Source organism: Athene noctua, chromosome 26 (genome assembly GCF_965140245.1).
Source record: "Athene noctua chromosome 26, bAthNoc1.hap1.1, whole genome shotgun sequence".
Taxonomy (NCBI): Eukaryota; Metazoa; Chordata; class Aves; order Strigiformes; family Strigidae; genus Athene; species Athene noctua.
In genome coordinates, this window is record NC_134062.1 from 2937213 (window position 1) to 2960713 (window position 23501).

Here is a 23501-nt window from a genome sequence, read left to right on the forward strand (position 1 = left end):
ACCTCCGAGTCCCAGGGAGTCCAGGTGGGACTCTGCAGCGGGCTGAGCCCTCCACCTCAGGAACGGGCGTGTGGAGCACTGGCTCGGAGGAGGGAAGGCGCCCATACCACTACTCTCACCCCAGGTGCATAAGCCAGGCTGGCCTTTCCCACCCACGGTATGTTAAGGGGGTGATTAGAGCTTCCCCTCAAAGCAGGTGTGATGTCCTTCTGAAGAAGCATTTCTCTCATGACTAAGTCCACCCACCCACCCAGGTTGCCTTAGGTCAGGCAGCATAAATCCTCTCTGTCCTGCGCTGGGCGCCTTCCGCAGGCTCACAGCAGCTCTGTACCAGGCTTGGAGCTGCATCTCCCGAGCACTAGTACAAACCTTTTCCACACCACCAGACACGTCCTTTTCATCCTGATCCACCCTGGCACGTAGCCTGCCTGTAAGTATTCCCTTGGCTGCTCTCACTCTGCTCTCACACCTGATCTTCCCTGAACTGTAACAAAACACATTTCACACCGGGCCTGCACCAGGGGTGTCAGCCTTTCCAGCCCTCCTGTGGTTCGGAAACACCTTCCCTGCCCGGTGTGACACCCCTGGACAAGCACAGGCGACTCTGTTCACGCTTCAACGGGCGATGCTGAGCGTGGCCAGGGGACATGGATTAGAACCTGCCCCCAGCCAGGACAGAAATAATCCTGGCCCCACACCACTGCACCGAGGAAGAACTCTGGCTTTGAGTTAATGAACCATAAATTCCAGCTTAATGAGTTTTATACTGAGGAGAATAATTAATGTAATTAGTACTGATATGAAAATGATGGTACTTGAGCCTAGATTACAAGGGGGAGGGGAGGATCTGGGGGTGGCAGGAAGCTTGGAGAAAGTTCATTCCATCTATGGTGCTGTTCACCCAGAGGAACTGGGCTGGATGCATTCTTGGCAGGCTTGAAAACCTCACCTCCCATCCGCCATAAAGGGAGAGAAAATAGAGCATGACAGTATAGCAAAAAAAGAGATCAGCCATCCCTGTTCACAGCAGAGACGTGGAATCCTTAATGCAGCTCTTTCCTGTGCTGTTCTTTAATTTGCAGCTCCCCCACTCCGCTCCATACTTGTGGTATATTGTCTGCCCTCCAAGGTGCCTATTTTTTTTTTTTTTTCTTCTATATGAAAAGCTCTTTATAAAGGTGACTGGCTCCAAGAATAAAACAAACAGCTCTTTAGCTATATAAGTATTTTGATATGTTTTATATATTTAGTGCAGTCCAAGAGGCAGAAATACTGATATTTTAGTTTGGGACATATAGACTGATACATAAATTTCTACACGCATCAAGTGGCCCAGCAGGAGGTACTCTTTTTCTGAGTGAGACACTGATCATAATACATTCAGCACGGGAGAAAGAGACCTCAAAACTCATCTTAAGTGCTGACCCTGCTCGCACATCTGATAGCGGTGGGGAAATAAAAAAAAATAAAAAGCAGAAATGGATTTGTTTCGTAGCACCTCTGTTTGAGCAGGCATCTTTTCCACCTTATCTGTGCAAAGCGTCTCTGATCCTAACCTCGGTGTTTATGTGGCTTTTCAACTCAGGTGAGTAAAGCTCTAGCTGGACGTTGGTGGGAGTCTCCGTGAAAATGGCACCTGTGTAATAAAACTGCCGTGCGGAAGGTAAATCGGGATTCTTTTCCCTTCTTCAGAAAGTAAATATAGTCCTGGGAGGAGATGCCAGGCTCCAGAAACACGGGATAAACTCGTCTGTCTTTGTGCAAAGGCAGGACAGCGCTGCCAGCACTGGCTTTCACCAACCTGCGCTGGGGCTTGGATTGTGGCTCCTCTTGAACCATCCTGAGCAACAACCAAGAGAAAGGCTGGAGTTCTCAGCAAAATGTGCCGTGATCATGACAGCTTATCTCACGCAATCCAATAAATGCTGCCTGGTAATGACCAGCTTTGGCTGCTGCTAACGCAGGCTCTATTCAACCCTCTCACTGCAAGACAGAGACCCTTCTGCCCTCCTTTTGTGACACCCCCCTTCTCCCCCCAAGCCCTCTGCCATTTGCTCGCCCAGATCTGTGGCTGAATTGTTCCAAAAGGTCTTTATCCAGATGCAGAGGCTCTATCCTTGTGCAGTGGAGCTTTTTTATTAAAAAATATCCTGGGGATTTTTCATTCTCAGAGTTAGTGGCTTGTGCTAAAAATTCTCTAATGGTGTATTGATCAAATCTGTCTGATAGGGCACCTCCTAAGTAAGCAAGAGCTTCGTGTTCAGCTGGACTGGGCTGGCGCCCTGTTCCCCCAGGAGCATGTGCATGCACACAACAGTGTGTCTGTCTGTCTGTCCATGGCTCCTCTGTCCCCCGCGGGACGGGGGGAGAGGCAGGAGTGTGGCTGGGAAGCCCTGACCTGGGTGCCTGTCGGGCTGCTGGGGCTGTGGAGGTGCACGGCCAGGCTGGGGCCCTGCCACCAGCACCGTGGTCACCTGTCCCTGGGGTGCTGCGGGGCCGCGGGGGAATCCCCCTGGCCAGGAGCAATCTCCCATTTCCCCCTGCCCTCTCACCAGACTGCATGTCTCACTCTTTTTTAACCAGAGCACCCCCTTTAAAGATGGGGTTTTATTCTGCTGCGAATCCAGCTATTGCTAATCCCAGATTAACCAGGGAGCGCTTCCCGCCAGCTGGTGCAGGACCCCGTTTTGCCCCTCACCGCCGTGTATTTGACCGCTGCGTGCTGCTGGTGAGGAGATACCCAGGAGACCAGCGCTTGCCCACTCACTGCACCGTGATTCATGGACGCTAGCGGAGCGTGTAATTAAGCAGGAGCAGAGATGGAGTAGTGTCCCTCCCCCTGTGTTATGGATGGGACAGAGGAAGGGTCCCTGGGCTCTCCATCCCTCTCTGCCAGTTCCCACGCAGCGCACCGGAGTGCGGCAGGGGCTGTCAAACTGCCCCTTGCAGCAAAATGACACACAACGCGTTTGTTGTCCTAAAACGTTCAGCGTATACCTGCATGTGGAACCAGAAGTGCTGTTTACCTGCAGAAGGAAATCGGGGTTCTCGCAAGAGAAATGGGCTAGAGAGGAGGGGGCCCCTGGGGACGACTTCTCCTATAGCGTCCCTAGGTAGCTGCTGGCCCAGAGGACTGGCTGTTTGTGGCTCGGAATCTATTCCACCCGCTGGCATGGGGAAGCTGGGAGGACGCTTCCCAAAAAGGGAACAGGTGAAATAAATGAACTGAACGAGGCATCCCCTGGGCATTGTCATTACGGCTGTATTGCTCTGAGGGCAGAGTTGTAGTAGTAACGTGCACCGGGCATCGCCTTGCAGGTCACCTGAACACTGCTCCTCTGTTTGCCTTTAGGTTCCATGTCCCCGCCGGTGCTGCAGACGGTGAAGGATACAACATGAAAGGTGGGTTCATCTAGTCCTGAGGACAGTCTTTGCAAACAGGCAGAGCTGGGCCAGTAACTCCAGGAGCGCATGTGCACGTGGGCACACTTCGGAGTGTGAATGTGCAAGGGATGATGGATGTAGTGAGCTACCGAGGAGTAAGTCAGCACCGGGGGAAAGGAAGAGACCAAGCGCCTCACACAAGTTTCACAGCTATGAGAGAAGTTGTTATAACACTCCAGTTCACTTTTATTTAAGTTCTGTGATCAGGCTTTTCCATCTGCAAGAGCTCTTGTGTCAGCGCCACCCAACATATGGAACAGAATTTATGACATTTCACCCCAGCAACAGGAAGAATGGCCTCATGTCTCACACCAGTAAGACACAGAAATAAACCACCAGTTCTTCCCATATACCGTTAGCCCCCTGGATGCATGATGGCACTCCACCGGTTTCTTGTTCAACTTGCTCAGCAATCTACCCCCAGCGGATGGCTCTGTTCCCAGAGAAGGGATCTTTCAATATCATTTTGCACCGTGACAGGAGGGGAAACACCTCTCATTAACGGGGCTGCAGCAGGATCCCTGCACCTGCGAGGTCGCCGCGGACATGGGCAGCCTTAGCGTGGAGCAAAGCCCCTGGCAACGGGAGCAGCAGAAAAGTTTGGAAATAGCCATTAGGCAAACATTGTGCAACGGTAAGGAAAGGGAGGGAGGAGTGAGAACCCTAAATGAGAACCATTTCTAAACGCAGCTTTGTAAAACCGAAACAATGGACTTGAACCTCACTAGCTCTTTCTTCAGGGGTTTTTCCCCTTTTTCCTAGAGTACAAAGGAATTTGGTGGTGTGTGGAGACTCTCTTTTGCCATTTTTCTGAGACCAAGCCAGTTCTTAAGAAGAAGAGAGAATGTTAAGAGGCAAAGAGAACCAAGACATTCCTAAGCTTAATATATTTGCTGGCATAAGTCAAACTACTATTTTGAATTTAGGCTTTTCTTGCTTTCTCCTCTTCTAAGGAGGATCGAAACACTTCTGCTTTGCTGAAAAGCACAGTAAACCCCTCTGTGGCAGTTTTCTGTGGGCAGCTCAAGCACAAAGCTGCACAAGGCAACTCGAGTTTCTCTGTAATGCTGCAGTCTGTATCTCCGCCTTCCCCTTCCTCATCAAAGCATCGTCCCTCCAGCCACCGGCAGCAGAGGAAACCACCTGCAACATGTTCTCTGCCTCCTCTGGCAAACAACCATTTTGTCTAGCTTCTCTCCTTACGTCTCTGAAACCCTGACCATATTCCACTTCTCATTTAAATTCTTAGATCTGTCTGAAGCAGCATCAGGTAAAGGCTCCCAATCAAATCTACTTTAATTGCCAGCGTGCAGGCAGCATCCTGCGATTACAGGCATGTTAATAGGGAAGCGTGTAATTAACTTTTGCTTGCTTTTTCTGCATGGTCAGTGGTGCTGGGTTGGTTCCAGGATGTCAGAGACCCCTGGGTTTTCTAGCACCTGATCACCTTTACAAACGGAGCGACCAAAGGAGATTTGGCAGACTCCAAAGCATGGTTCCCTTGCTGGGGTGAAGATGTTGGCTGTGGCTTCACTTCAGAGCACACCCAATTTCCAGCTCTGTGGTAACCAGAAAGTACGTCAAGGTATGTTGAGAAGAAAACAAGAGAGAGAAATACATTATCTGAATCAAGACACATAGCACTTGAGTCCGTTTGTGTAAGGAAATGACCGGCTGAATTCTCTGGAGACTGGCAGAGGAAATGTGAATCCGAAAGACTCTGAAAAGGGCTCCATCAGTCAAGACCAAAAGGATGGTATTGGAGAAGTTGTGTTCAGTGCTCTCAGGCTGTGTCTGTATAGTTCCCCTGATCCTCCAGGAAGGAGAGTGCTCCATGCACTAGCACAAATGAAAGCTGCTATGCCTGTTAGAGTTACTGGCCATTTCAGCTTGGCCAAGAAATCCATCGATGCCCGTTCATCCACACCTCACCCAGCCAAGCAGAGCCAGGTCACCTACCTGACACAATGACCCGTCTATCTAGTGGGAAACCACCGCCCAGCAGGAAACCACTTCCCCACATTGTGCAGCGATTTCCCACTACAGACACAAATTCTCGTCCTTGTGACCAGCTACCATGCCGTCTCCACAAAGCACAAGTGGCAACGTGCACTGGGGAAGCAGGGGAAGAGCGGTGGGAAGAGTCGGGGATCCGTGCGTGTGACATCATCCTCACGTGGTGCTATATTGCCTAACTAACTGAAGTATAAACTTCTCTCTTATGTACAGATCTATTTATTAGCCTGCAGGGAATCCAAGAGGTAGTGTGAACATCGATGTGCTTCTCCGTGGAGGAAGAGGGACAAGCAGGGTGAGTCTTGAGGCTACTCTAGGTGACGGGAACACAGAAAGTGCATAGAACAACTGTAGCAGTTTAGGTTCAGATATACAAAAATAAAATGGTGCCTCAGTCCAAGTGGCATGGCAGGAGCGGGGCCGGTTGCATCCAACATGTTACTGATACCTCCTCCTACCAGGAGGCTTTCATCTTGATGGTAGTTTTACTTCTCATTTGTACAAGTCACACCAAAATGTTGTTCGGTGTCTGGGCGTCAGGATAACGGTGTGGTCCCCACCTCTCCCCTCCCACATGCACTTTGCTCAAACATCCTCGTGGTTTCCAGAGTGATGTTAAGTGTACAGTGTCTGCAGAATGCCAAATACCCAACCTGAGAGAAAGGAAAGTAAGTGCCCGTTCGCCAAGAAGGCATATCCCCTCGTTCAGAACTGTCCCAGCCGTCATCTCTTCTATGCCATACCTGGGTGAAACAGATGAAAGTTATCCTTGAAACCAAGCTCTTACACAGGATATTCATTCCTTTTTCTCCTCTTCCTCTTCTTTTGCTTTTATATACATTTAAGTGTATATCTATATTTATTTTTCCTCTAATACAAGTGAACACAAATGTGATGTGGAGATAAATTCCCTTCTTTAAAACACTTTGCGGTCACAGGAATGTACACATTTGGATTTACACACCCACACACATTCCAATATAAAAAAAAAAAAACAAAAAAAACAAAAAACATTGTAGTCCCAAAACTAAGATGCTTTTATAAAAGTTAAAAGGCCAGATTCCTCTATTGGCTTTTATCCTTCATTAAGAGCAAGGAGATTACCTGAAATCATTATTTATTCTTTATATTCTGCCTGAGTTCATTTTAAAATTCCAATCAACGGATGCAAGGAAGAGAGGGGGGGAAAAGCTAGTGGGGGGTCACGTTAGGCTTTCAAAAAGTAAAATTAGAGTGTTTTTCTTTCTAATTTTTTTTTTTTCCCCTTTGGGTTATGAGGTGGTTATTTAAAGATAAAATAATTAGGATTTGCCACTCCATATGTGTTGGCTCCAGAATATGTCCCCATGCCCCCTAGGTTTGAAAGAGCCAATCCAAGAGATTGGGAGTGGGAGCAAGAGGGAAAAAGGATAGAAACAACCCCCCTAAACCAAGCCCTTTTCTCTGTTCTCGGGTTGGTTTTGAGCATCTTGCATTATAAGCATCTTATTATTTGGTTCAGCAATCTTGGCTGTTTAGCTCTTCACAACAGGGATTTCCTATCCCTGCTGCCAAGGGGGAAACAAATTTCTCCAAGGGAGGAAAAAACCCAAAAAAACCCCCAAAAAACCCAACCCAAACACCACAACCTTAGATTTGAGCACTGGCTGTGCTGTAAAACTCCACGCAAGCTGGAACGAGGGCTGTGAAGATTCCACACCTGGCTACTCTGGTGCAAACAGTGTAGAGATTGACACAAGGGAACCTACGGACATTTAATCAGGTTGGGCACATCCCATCCAACACAGGGCAGCTGTCACCCACAGACACATGCACACACATAGCCAGCTTGATACAGGAGGGCCAGGATGAGAAAAGATGTTGAATGAGATGTGGGCAAAGGCAAAGTGTTCCCTTGAGCATTAGCAAGCCAGGCAGATACTTAACTTAATCATGGCAATTACAATCGCACCAAAATTGAAAAATCATTCAATAAAATAAGCAACGGCAAAGAGGGCATCTAAAAGGCCTTGGGTTTTGAGCGACAGGGTCAGGAGAAGTGAAAAAACTTTATAGCTTCTTCATTTTGCAGTGTTGAGGCTTTAAACATACTGTTCCTTAGGACAGATGTAAGGAGCCCGGGAACCGGGAGGTGGGCAGCAGAAGGAGATGTCAGAATGATGAGGATAAAGATCTTGCGGGAGATCTGACAAGGGGGTATAGACATGAGGGATCTTCTCCAGATATCGATCTTCATGTGAGTAACAGCGGGTCAGGTAATCACTCGCATTCGATATTTCTGAGTGACACTTTCCAAAGTTCTGTAAGTAGAGACAAAAGTCAAGGGGTGAAAACTCTGGGATGGCTGGGCATAAAACACACAACTCTTCAGTTCCTCGCTGAGACACACATAGAACAAGTAGGATGGAAGATTAAATAGCTCTGCTTATTGCTTCAGAAAAATAGGAACCCAGGTGATTAATCCTCGCATTTCAAAATTTGTGTCTCATTCCCTGAAATATCCATCTTGCTGAGGAATACGTATAGATTTTGCAGGGTTTGCCCCTTGCCTGCAAATGCTCTGCCTCTCTGGGTAAAACAAACAGTTGGCCAAGAACGGACAGTTTTGATTTCAATCTTCCTAACTCTTCCATGCCTGAGTTTTGAAAAAAAAAGCAGTGCTTGTATGCATCATTAACCCAATCCAGGCTCATGCTCTTTTATTTAAAGGGCACATGTGTCCGACCAGGGACTCTAGAGGCAAAATAGGTGATTGTGTCTGATGTTCACCTGGTGATGCGCTAAGCTTTACCTGCGCGAGCAGTTCCACTGAAAGCCTCGGGGCCAGTTTTGAGTCAAATCAACAGCAGAGAATATGAAACACTCACAAGATCAGGACTGCTCTGTGGTGCCACGATCTTCCCTCTGATGGAGCGTGTTCTTACGGAAGCTCTGCAAAATCTGATTCTTCCTTTTTTGAGTGCCAAATGAAACGAAAAACCCCTCGCAGTCCTAAGTACTTTGATTTCTACCGAGATAATTCTGCGGAGGTTTGGCCAGCAATACTGAAGAAATACTGCTTGTTGGAGTGCAAAAACCGCAGAGCCCCTTTTTTCTGCCACAAAACTCCATGTGAACAGCAGCCCCGGGTAGGCAGACACCCCACCCCCCCACCCCCCCCCCGCTCTCCTGCTGTGCCTGGGGATGCTCAGGGGAGAGCACAGAGGTTTCCTTCAGGCCAAGGCTCTGCTCCCCAGAGGGTGGCAGCAGATGGGAAGGATTCCTCCCTGCTCACACCCCCCTTTCCTCGGTTTGAAGCCCTGCAGGATGACCCAAGCAGGAGGGACATCTAGCGAGGACAGGGATTTTGGTCTTTAAAATCAACTCACATTCATGGGCTCTCACCAAGGGCTGATCCCTTCTCAAGAGAGAGCAAATGCACTGACAATCCCATTTGATGCCTGTGGTTTGAACTGGGGCTGGTCGAAGCCCTTCAGTCCATCCTCCTTCTCTTTCAAACTACCAGAAACAGTCAGTTTAGTGGAAAGGACAAGGATTTGACCCTCAGGAGAAAACGCCTGAAGGAACAGAACAATCTACTCAGCTCATCTGCTGTCAGTTCCTGGATAAATATTTCACCAGGATGCTAAAAAAAAAAAAAAAAATCATATAGGAAAAAAAAAAAGCATCGACAATAATTTATTGATAGTTGACTGCTAGAAGAAGCAAGAAGCAAGTTGGAGGGCTGCAGAGTCTTAGGGCAATTTTCAGGAACAGCCTTGCTGAGAAGGCTGCTAGAGGATGGAAGGTTTGTCTGAGCACCGGGAAAACAGCAGCAATGCTAAGGTCAATCTGATTTTCATTGCCCTTTCCTTGACAAAACTGTATATCCTGCCATGTAAGCTTGTAAAAGTCAGTGGTCTTGACCTGGCCAGATAGCAAAGAATAATATAGGCTCTGGGCCCCTTCTGTTTAGAACTGCTGCCTTGGTATCTGAAATTTGGGTGGGCAGTTCCCACAGCTACCTCAGTGAGGGGTTTGTCCTCTTCTGGCCTTTAATTGCAAAGTGAAAAGGTGGAGGGGTGCTGTGCAGCATCACAGCTGGAGGAACACAAGCCAGGGGAGATGAGGAAGCTTCACTGACTCTACCTTAACCCCTACGATCCAATCCTAGCTGCTTGAGGCAGCCCTGACTCTCAGCTCTCCCATCCCCAGGGGGGAGCTGGATTTACAGAGAAAGTTTTAGGCCTCTACAGAATTCAAGGCTCAGATATACCAGTGTACCACACCCAACCCTGGGGCTGGAAAACCAGGCAGGCTGTGGCAACACCTACTTCAAGCCTGGAGACAGTTCTCTTCATACAAATTCTATAGCGTAGCCGGGGATCCATACCGTGAGGGAAGTGGGGAACAATAGCTGTGTGCTATTCTTTTCATTGCACCAGCTGATAAAAAGGGATAAAGAAGGGCTAGAAGCTAGAGAGAGTGTTAGCCAGCACAGAATGTGCAAAGGGCTTCTCCCTGTATAATCTACTCTCAAGAAATCTCAAACACAACAGAAATCCTTTCCATGTCTGCAAGGGGGAAAAAAAAAAAAAAAAAAAAAAGTATTAGCCATGCTCTCCCCCTGCTTTATAGAGGTAAGTCATTAACTGATAGCTCAACTTTCTGGGTAAAGCTAACCTGCAAGGAAAGCTGTCTCGGTGATTGAAATTTAGTAACACATAGCAGGCAAGAGGGTCTCTTAGCAAGGCTAGCAATCTGTTATCAATTAAATGGGAGGACAGGTTTATATGCTTTTTGAGCATGCAACAGAAAAGCACAGGGCTTCATACTAATATGTGCACTCAAAAGGTCTAATAGACAGAAAGGTCTAATAGGGAAGAGATTCTGAGTTAACGTAAGTAGACATCTCGTGTAAATTGAGCTGGGTGTTAGCAGCGAACACTGAAAGAAGCACAAGGGGTCATGAGATGCTATTTTATGGGCTGCCTATTGACAATATACTGGGTCAACACAGCATAGTTCTTTCTGTTGATCTATCAGTTAATGCGGGCATGAAACAAGCATCCATGAAACAGGGCTAGAGAAAACAAGTGCTATTTTGTCAGCACTTCTCTTCGGGCAGGTGAATATGAACAGGTCCTTCTCCTTCTGGCCAGCGTTTTGTGCTCAGTCTCCGCAGGCAGGAGTGGGGCCAGAGCAGGGCGGCTGGAGAATGCCAGCGTCGGGGTCAAAGGATGAGACTTCCCTGTCTCCTTTCACCTTTCTTCAGCATGTGAGGCCAGGACTCACATTGCTCTGGCTTTGTTCCCTGATCTCATTTCCAAGTAGCAAAAGTGAGGAGAACAAAAATCAGCCTGGTTGTTTTTAAACATATTTAGCAGCCGGTGCCCTTTGACTTCCTTCCCCAGTCCCACTGTGACTTTTCCCAAACCTAATTTATCTTTAACAAAGTTTGAAATTAAATTAGGGCTAATGAACTAATTAAATTGAACTGGCACATAATTCTACCACCTTCCCCCACCTGACTTCTCCCGCTTGCCTTTGTTTCCAGCATGACTCCATACAACTCTTCATTATCTGGGTTACATCCTCCCCTCCCAGTTTTATTTTCAAGAGCTTGATTAAAGGGGATGTCAGCAATCTATCTGTTTCAGACAGCCTGGCAGATTACCTTTAAACGGTCTTTATTTGATTGAATTAGCTTTCATTTCTGCTGTGACTCTCAACCCCTTCTCCATCCCCTACACACCTCCCTCCAGCTTTTCTTCTCTGTGCAGATCATCTCTTTGGTAAAACTGGGTGCGCTGCAGACAGAATTCCTTCCAATCTGACCGTATCCTGACTTTTAATCATCCTGAAATAATGAATTCTTACTGGTCTAAAAGTGAAAAACTCCTTCTCAGGGTCCCAGGGATTTCTCTGCTCTAGTCTCTGGAAAATCTGGAGACTCTATTACATGTGAGCGTCGGAGAGACACCACCACAGAGGACTGTGGTTTCCACCATTGCTCGAAAGCCCAAGCGCCAGTTAATAACCTCTCATGCAGTTTAAACTTGTCTTTAGTCTTGCAGTGTGGCTTGCAGACAGAAGTAGGCTGGTTTTCCCTGCTTGGCCATACATAAGGCAAACACAGTTGCACATTCGTGCACTTGTCAGATGTGTTCACCTCCTCCCTGGCTGGGAGAAGTTCCCTGCTGTTCAGAACTGTTGTCACTTGGGGCTGCTGCTACCCTGACCCTCTCCATCGGTTGGTTTTGAATTTTGGGATGGAGCACATGAGATGCTATTTTATGGGCTGCCTGTTGACAATATACTGGGTCAACACAGCATAGTTCTTTCTGTTGATCTATCAGTTGATGCGGGCATGAAACAAGCGTCCATGAAGCAGGGCTAGAGAAAACAAGTGCTATTTTGTCAGCATTTCTCTTTGGCCAGGTAAATATGAACAGGTTCTTCTCCTTCTGGCCAGTGTTTTGTGCTCAGTCTCCACAGGTGGGAGACTGCTGCTACCCTGATCCTCTCCATCGGTTGGTTTTGAATTTTGGGATGGAGCACAGACTGAGGGACAGGAAGAAGCAGTTTTGTTGTATGACACCAACAGTATGTTGTCATGTTGTGGACCAGTCAGTGGAGAGGATGTAGGTGTTGGAAGGTAGAAAACATAATGGGAACCAAAAATAAGTGGCATTTCATTATGGTGCTGGGAGCCTCACATCCTCCCCTCCCCATTTCTAAACTCCCTACTCAGTGTTTTCAAGCTGCTTTTCATCTTCCAAGCATGGCCACAACTTTAGGTATGTCCTGGCTCTCTGTTTGACATCTATGAGGCATCTCCTGGAATAAATAATCACTGCCCTGAGTAAAGGCCAAACGTTAACGTATCAGGGATGAAGAGGAACCCACGGCCCCGAGCTTGCTCTTAGGACTGGTGGACTTTTGTGAGGACAAATCTGAGGGCACGTGGGACAGAGAGGCTCACCCTGGGTTCAGAAAAAGAAAAGGTTGAGCATGAGGAAAGCTGATTCCTGAAATAGAGGGCAAGGCCCTACAGTGAGGGATGCAGCCAGACACATGCAAGTATTAACTTATGCAGAAAACTTGGTCATTAAGTTGCATTCCTTCTTACAGCGTGCTTCTAACTCTTTCTCTTGCTGTCTATAGTACATACCTGTTCTGTGTTCCTACAGCAGCTTAGACCATCAATATTTTTAAACGTTTCCCTCCTTGTTGTTTTTCTCCAGAGTCCTCATCTCTACCTCTTTGGAGGCAGGGCAGGGCTGTTATCCTCATTTACAAATGGCAAACTAATAAGGAGCCACCTTTGCTGTTTGGGGTTTTTTTTGTTTGTTTTTCTCCTGAAAACTGGAAATGGGGCTACTGACCTGGGGGGATATTCAGTCAACCTTGGTGTTGATAGGAAGGGAATGTGGCAACTGGGAACTGGGTCAAGGCTGCTACATTTGATGGTCCTCCGATATCCCCAGCTCAGTCTGCACCAAATCTCTAACTGATGCAGGTTTAATAGTTTTATAGGGACAGTCAGAAAGCAGAGATGGGAATCTGATGGTCACTAATTTGCTGGGATCTTGGTGCAAGTCTCATGGTTTTGAGCTATTCTTGCTGTAACAGGGACGAGAATTTCCTAAACAAAACTGAGAGCGGGAGTGTGGGGAGGTGAAGGGGGAGGAAATAATTAAAAAAAACATTTAAAAAAAAAAAAAATCGCCCTGATCTGTGGTGTGTCTTAGCTGGGAGATTTTGTGGCGGTGAGATTACACCTTCAAAGCACCATATGACTGGCTTTATTTTTACTTCAGAGAAACTGGGAGGATTTCCAAATTTGGATTTGGAGGATTACTGTCCTTTTGCTGACAGTAAAATCCCCCACCCCAGGGAGGACAAGGGGAGACCTCCCAGGATGGATTAGGGAGTGTCTGCCTTGTTTGTAATAACGGGAGTGGCCCTCCGGTGCAGCCCAGGGAACTCCTGGGAATTGGAGGTGAAGGCATAAGGAAGAGTGGCTGCTTTTCACCCACATCTTCCTCTGGGCCGGCATTTTCATCCTCTCTGCGTGCAGGAGGCCAGCAGTGCTGCCTGGCAGGCTCCTGGGAGCTGATCAGCACCTCTCTCCAGCGACAAACACACCCCACAGCCAAACGGAGAAAAGAAAAAAACCAAACCAATCCAAAACTTACTGTCCACTCTTGCTCGTTACGTCTACGAAGACCTTGATCCTCATTCTGGGAGCAGGGGTGGGTGAGATACCGCAAGAGAGAGAGGTTACCGTTCTGGTCCGGGCCAGGCCTGCTGCAGACACTTACCTAGGAAGGTTTTTGCTACAGCAAGGGAACTACAGGGCTGCTCCCAACGCAGGAAAACCAGGGACCACGGGGGTAAAGGCAAACTCAACTAACCCACTGTACACCTTCCACCTGGGTGGTTCTGCTCCCCCTTCACCCACCTGTTAGCATTGCTGTTCCTAGTCTGCAAGGGGGCATCAATCAACCGTACTGTCCAGTGGAAATTTTTAAAAATATTTTTCTCCGGTTTATTCTCCAGCATGGAGCTATTCCCCTCCTTCCCAAGGATCCAATCCCTTTGCCCTTTATCTTCTTCTTCAAACCACCCCTCTTCATCCTCAAGCCATTCCTTCTCTGTGTGCCTCCTTAGATCTACCCTGGGTGACCTGGGAGGGATTCAGTGAGCTGCAGAGCACCTCATCTCTCCTTTTGCTTTCTCCCTTGTCTTTCCACCCTTCCCTGCACCTCTTCATTGAGTACCCCTGTGGGGCTGTAGCCCCGTTAAACCTACTGCCCCTTCCTCCCATTTAAAAGGCAGCAAAATAAAGGGGAAGGAGCAAGGCAGGAGCTGCAGTCACCACGACTCGGGGAATACACAGGAGTGAGGGAGAGTCCTGGCCAAGGAGGGGGCTGCCAATGGCACTTCCTTGGCCAACAACTCTTGGCATCACTCAGCAAATCTCCCATGGGGTGGGAAAGGAGAGTTGCCTCCCTTTCAGACAGGGATCTGGTGGCTTTAATACCCGAGGAAAGAGTGATTAGAGGGTAAGGGGCTGTAAGGAGAGCCGAAGACACCTCTTTCCACTGCAAGCACCATTCCATTTCAAAGGGTCACTGTTAGCTAGAGATGGTCCAAATCAACCACTTGTAGGTTTGAATGAAACCTGAGTGCTAATCAATCCCCGCCACAGCCCCTGAGCTTGGAGGAGCTTGGTGATGCTTAAACAAAAGGTTCAGAAAAACAGGAGAACAGGGAAACAGTCAGATCTGGTCTCTAATTTTGAGGAGGAGAGCGCCAGAGGAACTATCCTCCTTCCCTCTCAAACATCCAAACATGCACCAACCTCACGCAACGCAAGCTCTTTTATTTTCTCATACACGGTTTCTCTCTGACTGTCTCTTTTTCACTAACTCTTTCAGATGCAGGAACCTTTACATTTTCCCATATTCTCTCACATCCTCTCCCACCTTGTTCTTTCACACATGCACATATGCTCCATCTTATCTATAGTTGCTTCCATGCACACAGACCCTTCTCTGTTTCTTTCAGTCAGTTCCCTTTTCTTTCCCTCCCCTTCTTGTACAGACTAGATTGGAAAGGCCCCCTTAACATCTCCACAAGGTTTTTTGGCTTCGGCTTCTCCACATCCTAGTACCACTGCTCTCCTTCATGTTGCTGAGCCTCACAAAAATTCCCCAAACCAAAGCCCACCCCAAGAGCTGCATCCTTCAAACCCACCTCATTTCTCCCTGTGTCTCCAGCCACACTGCCTGCAGAGGGGGCGGCCCCCTGTTCTGAAACAAAGCCATTAACCCTTTCCCCCTCCCACATGCCTCGCCTCACTGTAGAAAGCAAGGGAAAACACTGCAAAGAGCATGCACGGAAGGTCAAGACAAGGCCAAGGCATTCCTATAGCACCCCCAGAAGTAAAGGGTAGCAAAGAGAGCAGCCATGGTGGGCAGCGTGCAGGAGGTGGAGGGAGCGGGGAGAAGGACGGGCTGGATGCATCGGGGCCACTCCACGGGAAGGGGAGGAGATGCGGGTGGGGGGTAGCGCTGACTTCAGTGGGGCGCAGTGAGGAAGGCAGAGTGCGATCGTGTACCTTGAGGCCAGAATCTGAGGGGAAAGGGCCTAGAGTGACATGCGCTAGCGTAAGTTGGGCTGGATGGTTGCATACTCGACTAGGTCTCCGCCAGCATGGATGGAGGTCCGAGGACTGGGTGACGAGGCCAGAGCGGACGTGTCCAGCTCTGCATAGTGGACATCACAGTCCTTGTTGCCAGAGTTCTGGAGAGAAGAGAGCAGCAAGGCGGTGGGGACACAGGAGAGGGGAATCGGAGTCGAAGTGGGGAGGCAAAGGAGTGAGAACACCGGAACCGTGCAGAAGGTGGGGAGCGAGTGGATGAGATGGGAGAGGGAGTGTGTGAGGGGTGGGTGGAGAAAGAAGAAAAGGGTGAGAGGGGAGAGGAAGAAAAAACAGTTAAAAAGAGGGAGGTAGGGAGGTGATGAAACAATCAGTCAGGTAAAATCCCAAATCAAAGCAAAGGTCCCAGTAGCACTGCTCCCCAAATCCACCCCGGAGCTGAGGGACTCGGCCCAGGTCGGCAGCACTCCCAGCAACTGCCCCATCTGCCCCTTTTACCGGGGCTGCTCCCAGCAGCATCTTGCTGCGCTGGTCTTCTCATCAGCCCCTCTGGGATCAGCCTTTCCCTTAGCCAGGGGTGGATCGGTGACTTCAAAACCTTATCGGATACCTGAGCTGTCAGTTTTGACCCAGGAATTCGGGGTTCATCGCAGCACGCTGGACTCAAAAGCAGAGTTGGGGGCATGAGTGAAAATCATGGGGAAGGCTTGAATTGTGGGTGTTGGGAAGGAGATGCCTGGAGGGAGCGGCTTCAAAGCTGAGCTCCCAGGGCAGCATACACATTACCGCAGAGAAATAACGCTGCTTAGCCAATCTTTTGCCCTACCATGGGGGCTGGAGAGTGCCACATTTTAACACGAGGCTTGGCTGCGCACTATGCTAGTGCAGATTAATTATGCAGGATGATTTTGTCATTGTAATAACATCTAATAGATGCTAAAAGCATCCTTCCTTGGCATGAAAATATTTATGGGCATTCCCTTACTAAGCGGGCTTATCAGCAAGAACTGCATGAATGGATTTTATCCAATTTGTCTGATCATTCCTACCCAGACATCTTTCATGATTTGCAAATAATAATGGTCAGAGAACCCTGGAAGGCAGGATGGCCTGGAAACCTCACTGCTCAGTGGGGAAAATGAGTTACCAGGAGGAGCTCCAGTGTCAGTAGCCAAGGTGCGAGGGGGTACCCTGGCTACTTGCCCTGTGGAGTATCTTTAATACTCGCTTTTGGGCCTGGTTTCTGTGCCAGCATTCGCCAAGCATCTGCTAAGCCTCTCTGAGAGGAGAGAGTTCTCTCTTCCAAATGAAAAAGCTTTCCAATTTCTCTCTCCCCTTTCCAAGGTGGCTGCATCACACGGCAATTTTGCAAAAGGTGTTTAGATTGAAAATGTTTCTCTTCTTCGGAAGTGTCCTCAGTCCTGTACTAGCTGTGGCAGAGCCATTTTCAGAAGTTTATAGCCCTGTAATGAGCTGGTTTAGTTAGCGCCTGTTGCTGGAAGGGGTTACACAGTGAGTGAGTGATGAACTCCACCTGCTGCACCGCTCTGTGGCAGGGTTGGGCTCTCTGATGGGGAACACGGCTGCAGCCACATTTTCAGTGTCCGGTTCCCCTGTGGTGCTCAGCAGCGCTGGACGACCAGGAGGCTTGAGGTCACTCTCTGTCCTGCCCTCGGGAGGTGACCAGATGGCAGTGGCAAGTTGTTGGCATGAAAGCTGTGTACCCTATGGCCTCTCTGCTTCTTGGCTGCGCCCAGACCGAGTGCCTATGGACATTTAAGAAAATGAGTACTGGCAACTCCAGTCTCCAACCCAAACCTATACCCTGAAGGACTCTTTCCCCCTGAACTTTGTTCCTCAGTACCTCCTCCAGTCCCAGAGAAAGGCAGACTAAGTCTTTACCTCCTCAGTCCTATCCTGTCTATTTTGCCTCACTCCTCTCCAAAACTGTGTTTCCTTCCCACTGGAGGAGTTTTCTCCACGGAGCTCCCCTGCGTGCTGCCACTCTTGGGCTCGCTCCTGCTCCCTGCTGCTTGTTTGGAGCAAAATTTATGACAATATCAATAATGTGACTTGTATACAAGGTCTAGCATTGCCACATGCAAGCGCTCTCTGTAAATCATCAGCATCGGCACCCTGGTAATTGCCCTGTAAACTGAAAGGAATTATTTCGCTGTCTGCAGCCATGAAACTTTCCCTTCTACCTGTGCAAATAGGTATTGCTGACATATACACTAATCATACTTCTGCTCCTACACGCGCTCACACCTCCGCCTCGCTCATGCTTCCTCTCTCACGCACACAAACGCACAGGGTAGGACACAGAGGCGCTGCCACGTGCACGCAGAGCACAGCTCTGCCTCCACCCACACACGTGTTACTCCGTGTGCCGGCACATGGGTCCCCGTGCTCTCAGACATGCTCAGGCTTTGTGGGTGTTATCTGAAATACACGGCTCACCTTCCCATCCCGTTCGCTCCCGCTTAGATATCCCCACATAAACCCAAGCTTTCACCCCACAAGAGCTCGGAGGCGAATGCTGCAGACAACCCCATTGCCCCGATGCCCACTCTGTACCCTTAATTGCCCACTGGGCCATCCTCTGGGTATTTCTGGGCTGCCAGCTTCATGTTTTCTTTCCCACAGTTTGCCACACGTAAAGATAGATATTCATTTGCAGCCTCCAACACGGGGCCCACCCCTACTCCCTTCTGCAGGTACCTTGTCCCTGCAGACGTGCCCCAGCCTCTCCTCCTCGCCTGGTCCCCTGCCAGCACGTATCTGCACATGTCCACACACACACATACCTGCACACCCTTTCTGTGTTCCTCCTCCACCTGCCTCTTTTATTTCCTCCTGGCACGTCTCCCATTTCCCTCTCTCTCGCTCTTTGCCATCTCTAATCACTTTCTGACTCCCATTCTAGTGCTGTGAAATTGTCAACCCCAGGCAGTGGCTTTCATGCTGCCTTGTGATGAATCTAGTTTATCCCAAATTATGAGGTTTTGCACAATTCATTTAAAGCTGAATGCACCCGCCCCATTTTCCTGCAGAATCTGTTCCCTTCAACACTCATCTTCTTCACTACCCTCCCAAGTCAAATCTCCAGATGAAGTGCAAGCAGAACAAGAATATCCTGCCTTCCTTTTGTGCCTTCCCCTCTAAAGGATCCAAGAACCACAACAGCGCAGCTGCCTACATCTGTGCCTGAACACAGCGGGAGGGGGGAGCTGCATCAAAGTGAGGTTGGCAGAGACCCAGCGAAGCTGAAGGGAATATGCTTCCCTCCTCATCCTCTAACTGACCCATCTCTCAGGCGAAGGACTGTGCAGGTCTAGCTTTCCATAGTCGGTCCCTTAGTGTGCTGTTGGAGTGGGGTTACTGGGTGAGAGCTGCCTACGCTGGTTTTGGTAACCACCCCTGTCCCTGCTGCTGCTCCCTGGAGGTTTCCAGGAGAGTGCTATCCCAGCCAGGCACCCCTTGGCATCCCCTCAGCAGGGGGGTGCATTTAGGGGTGAAAAAAGTGGCGCCTGTGAGTGGTCCTGCAGGGGGGAGGGCGAGAGCTGGTTCCTTTGCGAAGCGTGGCTGGGCAACGTGATGCACACCTGGCCCTGGCTGTGGCAGCACACACTGCCTGTGTTATCTGGGAAAAATCCAGCAAAACCAGCAGAGCTTGGCAGCAAAGCGACGCCCTCCTTCCCCTTGCCAGTCACGAACTCGAATAGCCTGCTGCCTGCCCAAAGGATACAGTGATTTAGCAAGAAATGGGAGCAAGCCTCATCTCGTTCCTGGGGCAAAAAGCCAAGGCGTGGTGCGTGTGCGTGACGGGGGAGCCGGATACCCTTTGCAGGGACCGCCAGCCAAGCTGACCAGAGGACAAGTCCGATTTGCAGCTGTACTAGACTTATGCCAAGAGTGGGCAGAGCTGTGGCTGAGTCGCCCGGACACCGCATCCCTACTGCAAAGGGAGTTTCCTCACGGGCCAAATGAAAGGAGGGCTCCACGGTCCGTCACCTCTTGGCTAAAACCACGGGTAAGGAGCAGCGAGTGCCAAGCATGGGACACAGAAATGCATCTTCTCAGACTAGGATTGAGAGCAGCAAACTCAGTTCCCATGGTTACAGAGCAGTTACCCATCAGGCCCCATCTCACATCACTAACTCTGCCACTTAATTAACTGACTGCTCGTTATTTCCTGAAATGAGCTTCTCCATCCTCCTGCTTGTCTGAAATTCGGCTCTCAGATGCTCTCCACCAGAGCAGCCTGTCTGGCTCTAGCATCCCGTGTTTCATTTAAAACTTGCCAACCACTCAGCAAGGATTAGAAAGAGCTGGAGACAAGGCCCAGGACAGAGGGAGGGCACCAGAGGGAAATTTTTCTTGAGGGACATCAGCCACGTTCAGCTAGGATGAAACAAATAGGATCACATCAACACAGCTTAGCACAGAACTGGGCCTTTTTTATTTCCAGTGCCCTCAGCATCTGTCTCGCTGTAGATTTCTGCTAGATAAAGGTCACTGGGCCCTGCCCTTCTATTATCTGCGCAGGAATATGCATTAAAGGGTCATACCAGAATGAACTGGAGGGAGGGTTATAATTAGTTCTGTTCATAAAATATTACTCTAGTATGGGCTGATATTTATACTGCTTTCTCAAACAAGGGCGTTCACGTTGCTGGGATCTAGAAGCACCGGATTTGGTGTGCAGCGCTCTGAACCGTCTCCCCTGCAAGAAGAGGTTTACAGGAGGATCCTGAGCTTCCCGTGGAGGATGGAAGCAGCAGCCCCATGCTATGGGGCGAGGAAGGGAAAGGATATTGTCCAAGGCCTGGGGGCAGGAAGGTTTTCTGTTTTCTCGTCAAGGACTGACTCTAATCCTACCTGTTCTCTGTTTCCTGTGCCATTGCCCTTTGAATCTAACATTTCCTCCTTCAGCCTCAGTCCTTGAAAACAAGGCTTTCCCGCGTGGCTGTTAACATCTCTCCCTGACCCTTAATCTCTCTGCTGCTGCTGCCTCACATTAGCATCTCCCTATCTGAGGCTGAACAAATCCACACACAAAAAAAGGGGGTTTAAAGAACTTGTTGTCAATTGAGAGTCAAACCCTGGCATGCTCTGCCCTGCAGGTAATTGCTTCGCAAAGCTCTCACCGCAGCACACGCTGCTCTTGGAGAGCTGCTTCGTTCGGCTGCAAACTCTGATGGGGGCTCAACTGCAGGAGGTGAAGAGTGACCAGGGTGGATATCGGGCTCGTAGGCTTAGCTGTAAAGGTAAAGATGAGACTACCACAGGTTGTGACAGTCCTCTGATGAAGATTTGGAATAAGCAAGGTGTTTTACTGAGGAACGACCCATAAAGGCACAGCTCTAGGACCTATGGGAACCAAGGGCAAAAGGGGCAAGTGCTGAAATAGAGTCGGTGGTATCTGAGAGGTGGGCTGAGATCAGAGTGTGGAGGTTGCCTTTGTCCAGGAGAGGATGCTCCTGGACTGTGAAGGCTGCTTGTTCACGCCTGTGGATCCTGGGGGGGGGTTTCTTTTGTTTCAAAGGGTGAGCGAGCCTGTGTGAAAGGCAGCCAGGCGGGGGGTGAGGGTCAGGTCAAGCAGCACTTGGCACCCTGATCTCCTTACCTGTCTGTCAGAGTAGGGAGAGGGCTCGCTGGCTGCCATGTCGTAGTATGGAGTCTGCAAAGGGAATTTCTGGATTTCCTCCTCGTGTTTCATGTTGTCTACGTGAACAACCTGTAATAGAAGAGAGAGAAGAGGGATGAGAAGAGCGAGTACTATCCTTCTGTCACACCTTGGGGCAACATCTGCTTCAGGTGACCCCGCCACATGGTATCACCATGGAAGAAAGTGCATCTTACCTTTTACCTCCTGCCATATTATTTGCCTCCGGATCTCTTTCTTTCCTTCTCACACCCCTCGCTACCACTCAGGACATTCAAAATGGTGGGGATGCTCACAGTCCTCACATCTAAGAGCCCATCTGAACACCATCTCATTTATAATTCAATACCCCCAAAAGGGAGTAAGCAGGATCCAAATTACAACTTTCAATTGGTGCCATTCTTTGGGAATTCTGGGCAGGCAAGTCTGTACTTTCTGCCCCTCAAACTTAGGCCATGAACGTCTTTGCTTTTGCAAACATGGTTTTCCAAAATCTACGCACTGCAGACACTGATTGGAATCAGTTCTCCTTGCCAGAGGAAGGAACTTGCACCTGGGCTGATGGCGTACCTGGATATCCTCCGCAGTCAGGTGGCTTTTCATCTCCTGTTTCCTCTTTGGTGGAGGGGCAGGTTTGTGAGATGGAGGCAAATCAATTCTGCAGATAAAGAAGTGGTTGGTGAGTAGAGAGCACGAGAAAGGGGTCTGCCTGCTTTGACATGCCATAACAAGCCAGATGCTGCATGTGCCAGAGATTTTATTCTGTTTGTCACCAAACGGCCAATACAATCATATAGATTATTCTCAGTAGCTCCCCATGCCCTCTTTCTCACCCCAATTAGAATTGTCAATAGAAATAAACCCCCTCCTAGCATTCTGTTCCTAATTCCAAGCAAATCCCCCATGTTGGACTGCAGATTTTGAGGGTGAAGCTGGGATACCCGTCTCCTGGCACTGTTTTGGGATGGCTCCGAATCATCCCATGGGAGGTGGCTCATTTTATGGCTGTGGGGTACCAGAAGGTGTCGGGCAGTGGTCACCGCAAATCCACAAGGTAATGTCAGCCCCAGCTCAGGAGTTTATCTGGAACCGTAGCCCCTGCCACAGGCTTCCCAGTAGGAGTTTGAGTCTTCCTCACAGACATGCTATGGATGCAGGGACTTTATCCCTGACCCCGAGTCAGGGGATCAGTTTTTGCCCCAGAGCATAAGGATTGGCAGCCATTATAATCCCAGCCTAGAGTCTGTCTCTGCACATTCTGTTCACATGCACAGATGCGTCTAATCCTTTTACAAAACTTATTAAAGCTCTGATCCACTAATTAGCTGTCTCCCCCGCCCTTCTCTCTGTACAAACTTCACTAGATCTTCTGACAGAGATGAGCAACTTCCCTCGACAACCCAATGGATTCCAGGATAGGACCAGAGTGTACTGGTGAGGGCGAGAGTAAAATGGGTCCCTGAGGCACTGCAAAACATTGACTTTATGGCTCTAAAGAAAAGAAATGCTATTAACTTTCAGAGGCTTTGGAGCAGACTCCACAATTGAGGCAGCACCTCTGCAGACTGGGGCACCATTGTACTTCTGTTCTCAGCTAAAGTGGCTCTTCCCTGTGCCTGCACAGAGGGCCATTGTGGGAAGTGGGTTATCTGAACGCATCGCTATCACAGGGCCGATGCTGTTGATGCAATTTCACCTTGTGGTGGTTTGTTTTTGGGGTGTTTTTTTGTTTGTTTGTGTGCCTTTCTGTCCTCCTGCTTTCCCTGGTTCCCTTCCCTCCCTCTCCTGCTATCCTCCGATGCCCTCTCTCAAATGGGATTAAATGGAGCACAAAATGTGGCCAAGATGTAACAACACTGAGGTGGGGGGTTGTGGAAGATAAAAGCAACTTCTGGCCTTGGGGCTTTCTGTGCCTCCGCTATGAAGTGGGAATGAAGCGGGGGGGGTGTGTGTGTGCTTTGTGAAAAGGCAGTGACAAGATAAAGATTTTCAGGAAGAGACCAGGATAAAAATTTCTGAAGAGGGCTCTGTTCATGCTGCATAGGCTGAGCTCCACACCACCGCATTCCCTACCTGGGATCTGTGCTTCACCGCATAGGGAAGAGCAAAGCAAGTACCTGTCGAAGAGGAGCCCCCGGGGCATCCCCTCTCCCTACTTTCACATTGCCAGAGTTCTTGTTTCCAGGCTGGTACCATAGGTACAAAACCGGAATGCTAAGTGGA

The 23501-nt window shown here is 49.2% G+C and overlaps 1 protein-coding gene across 6 annotated transcripts in view; it reads right to left on the bottom strand.

Annotated features, from left to right (window-relative positions):
- Window positions 1-3354: 3354 nt before the first annotated feature.
- NECTIN1 (nectin cell adhesion molecule 1) overlaps window positions 3355-23501 on the bottom strand; it is a 106173-nt gene continuing 86026 nt past the window's right edge. The window contains exons 7-11 of one of the 6 annotated variants that reach the window (XM_074927672.1): window positions 21849-21936; window positions 21240-21350; window positions 15644-15753; window positions 13641-13685; window positions 7591-7760 (exon numbers count right to left, since the gene is read on the bottom strand). In XM_074927672.1, coding sequence (XP_074783773.1) covers window positions 7712-7760; window positions 13641-13685; window positions 15644-15753; window positions 21240-21350; window positions 21849-21936 — 403 coding nt within the window. In that variant the 3' untranslated portion in view covers window positions 7591-7711. Of the gene's footprint in view, window positions 7761-13640; window positions 13686-15568; window positions 15754-21239; window positions 21351-21848; window positions 21937-23501 lie in introns of all 6 variants that reach the window. The other 5 variants (XR_012635227.1, XM_074927669.1, XM_074927674.1 and 2 more) reach the window with 5 other exon arrangements.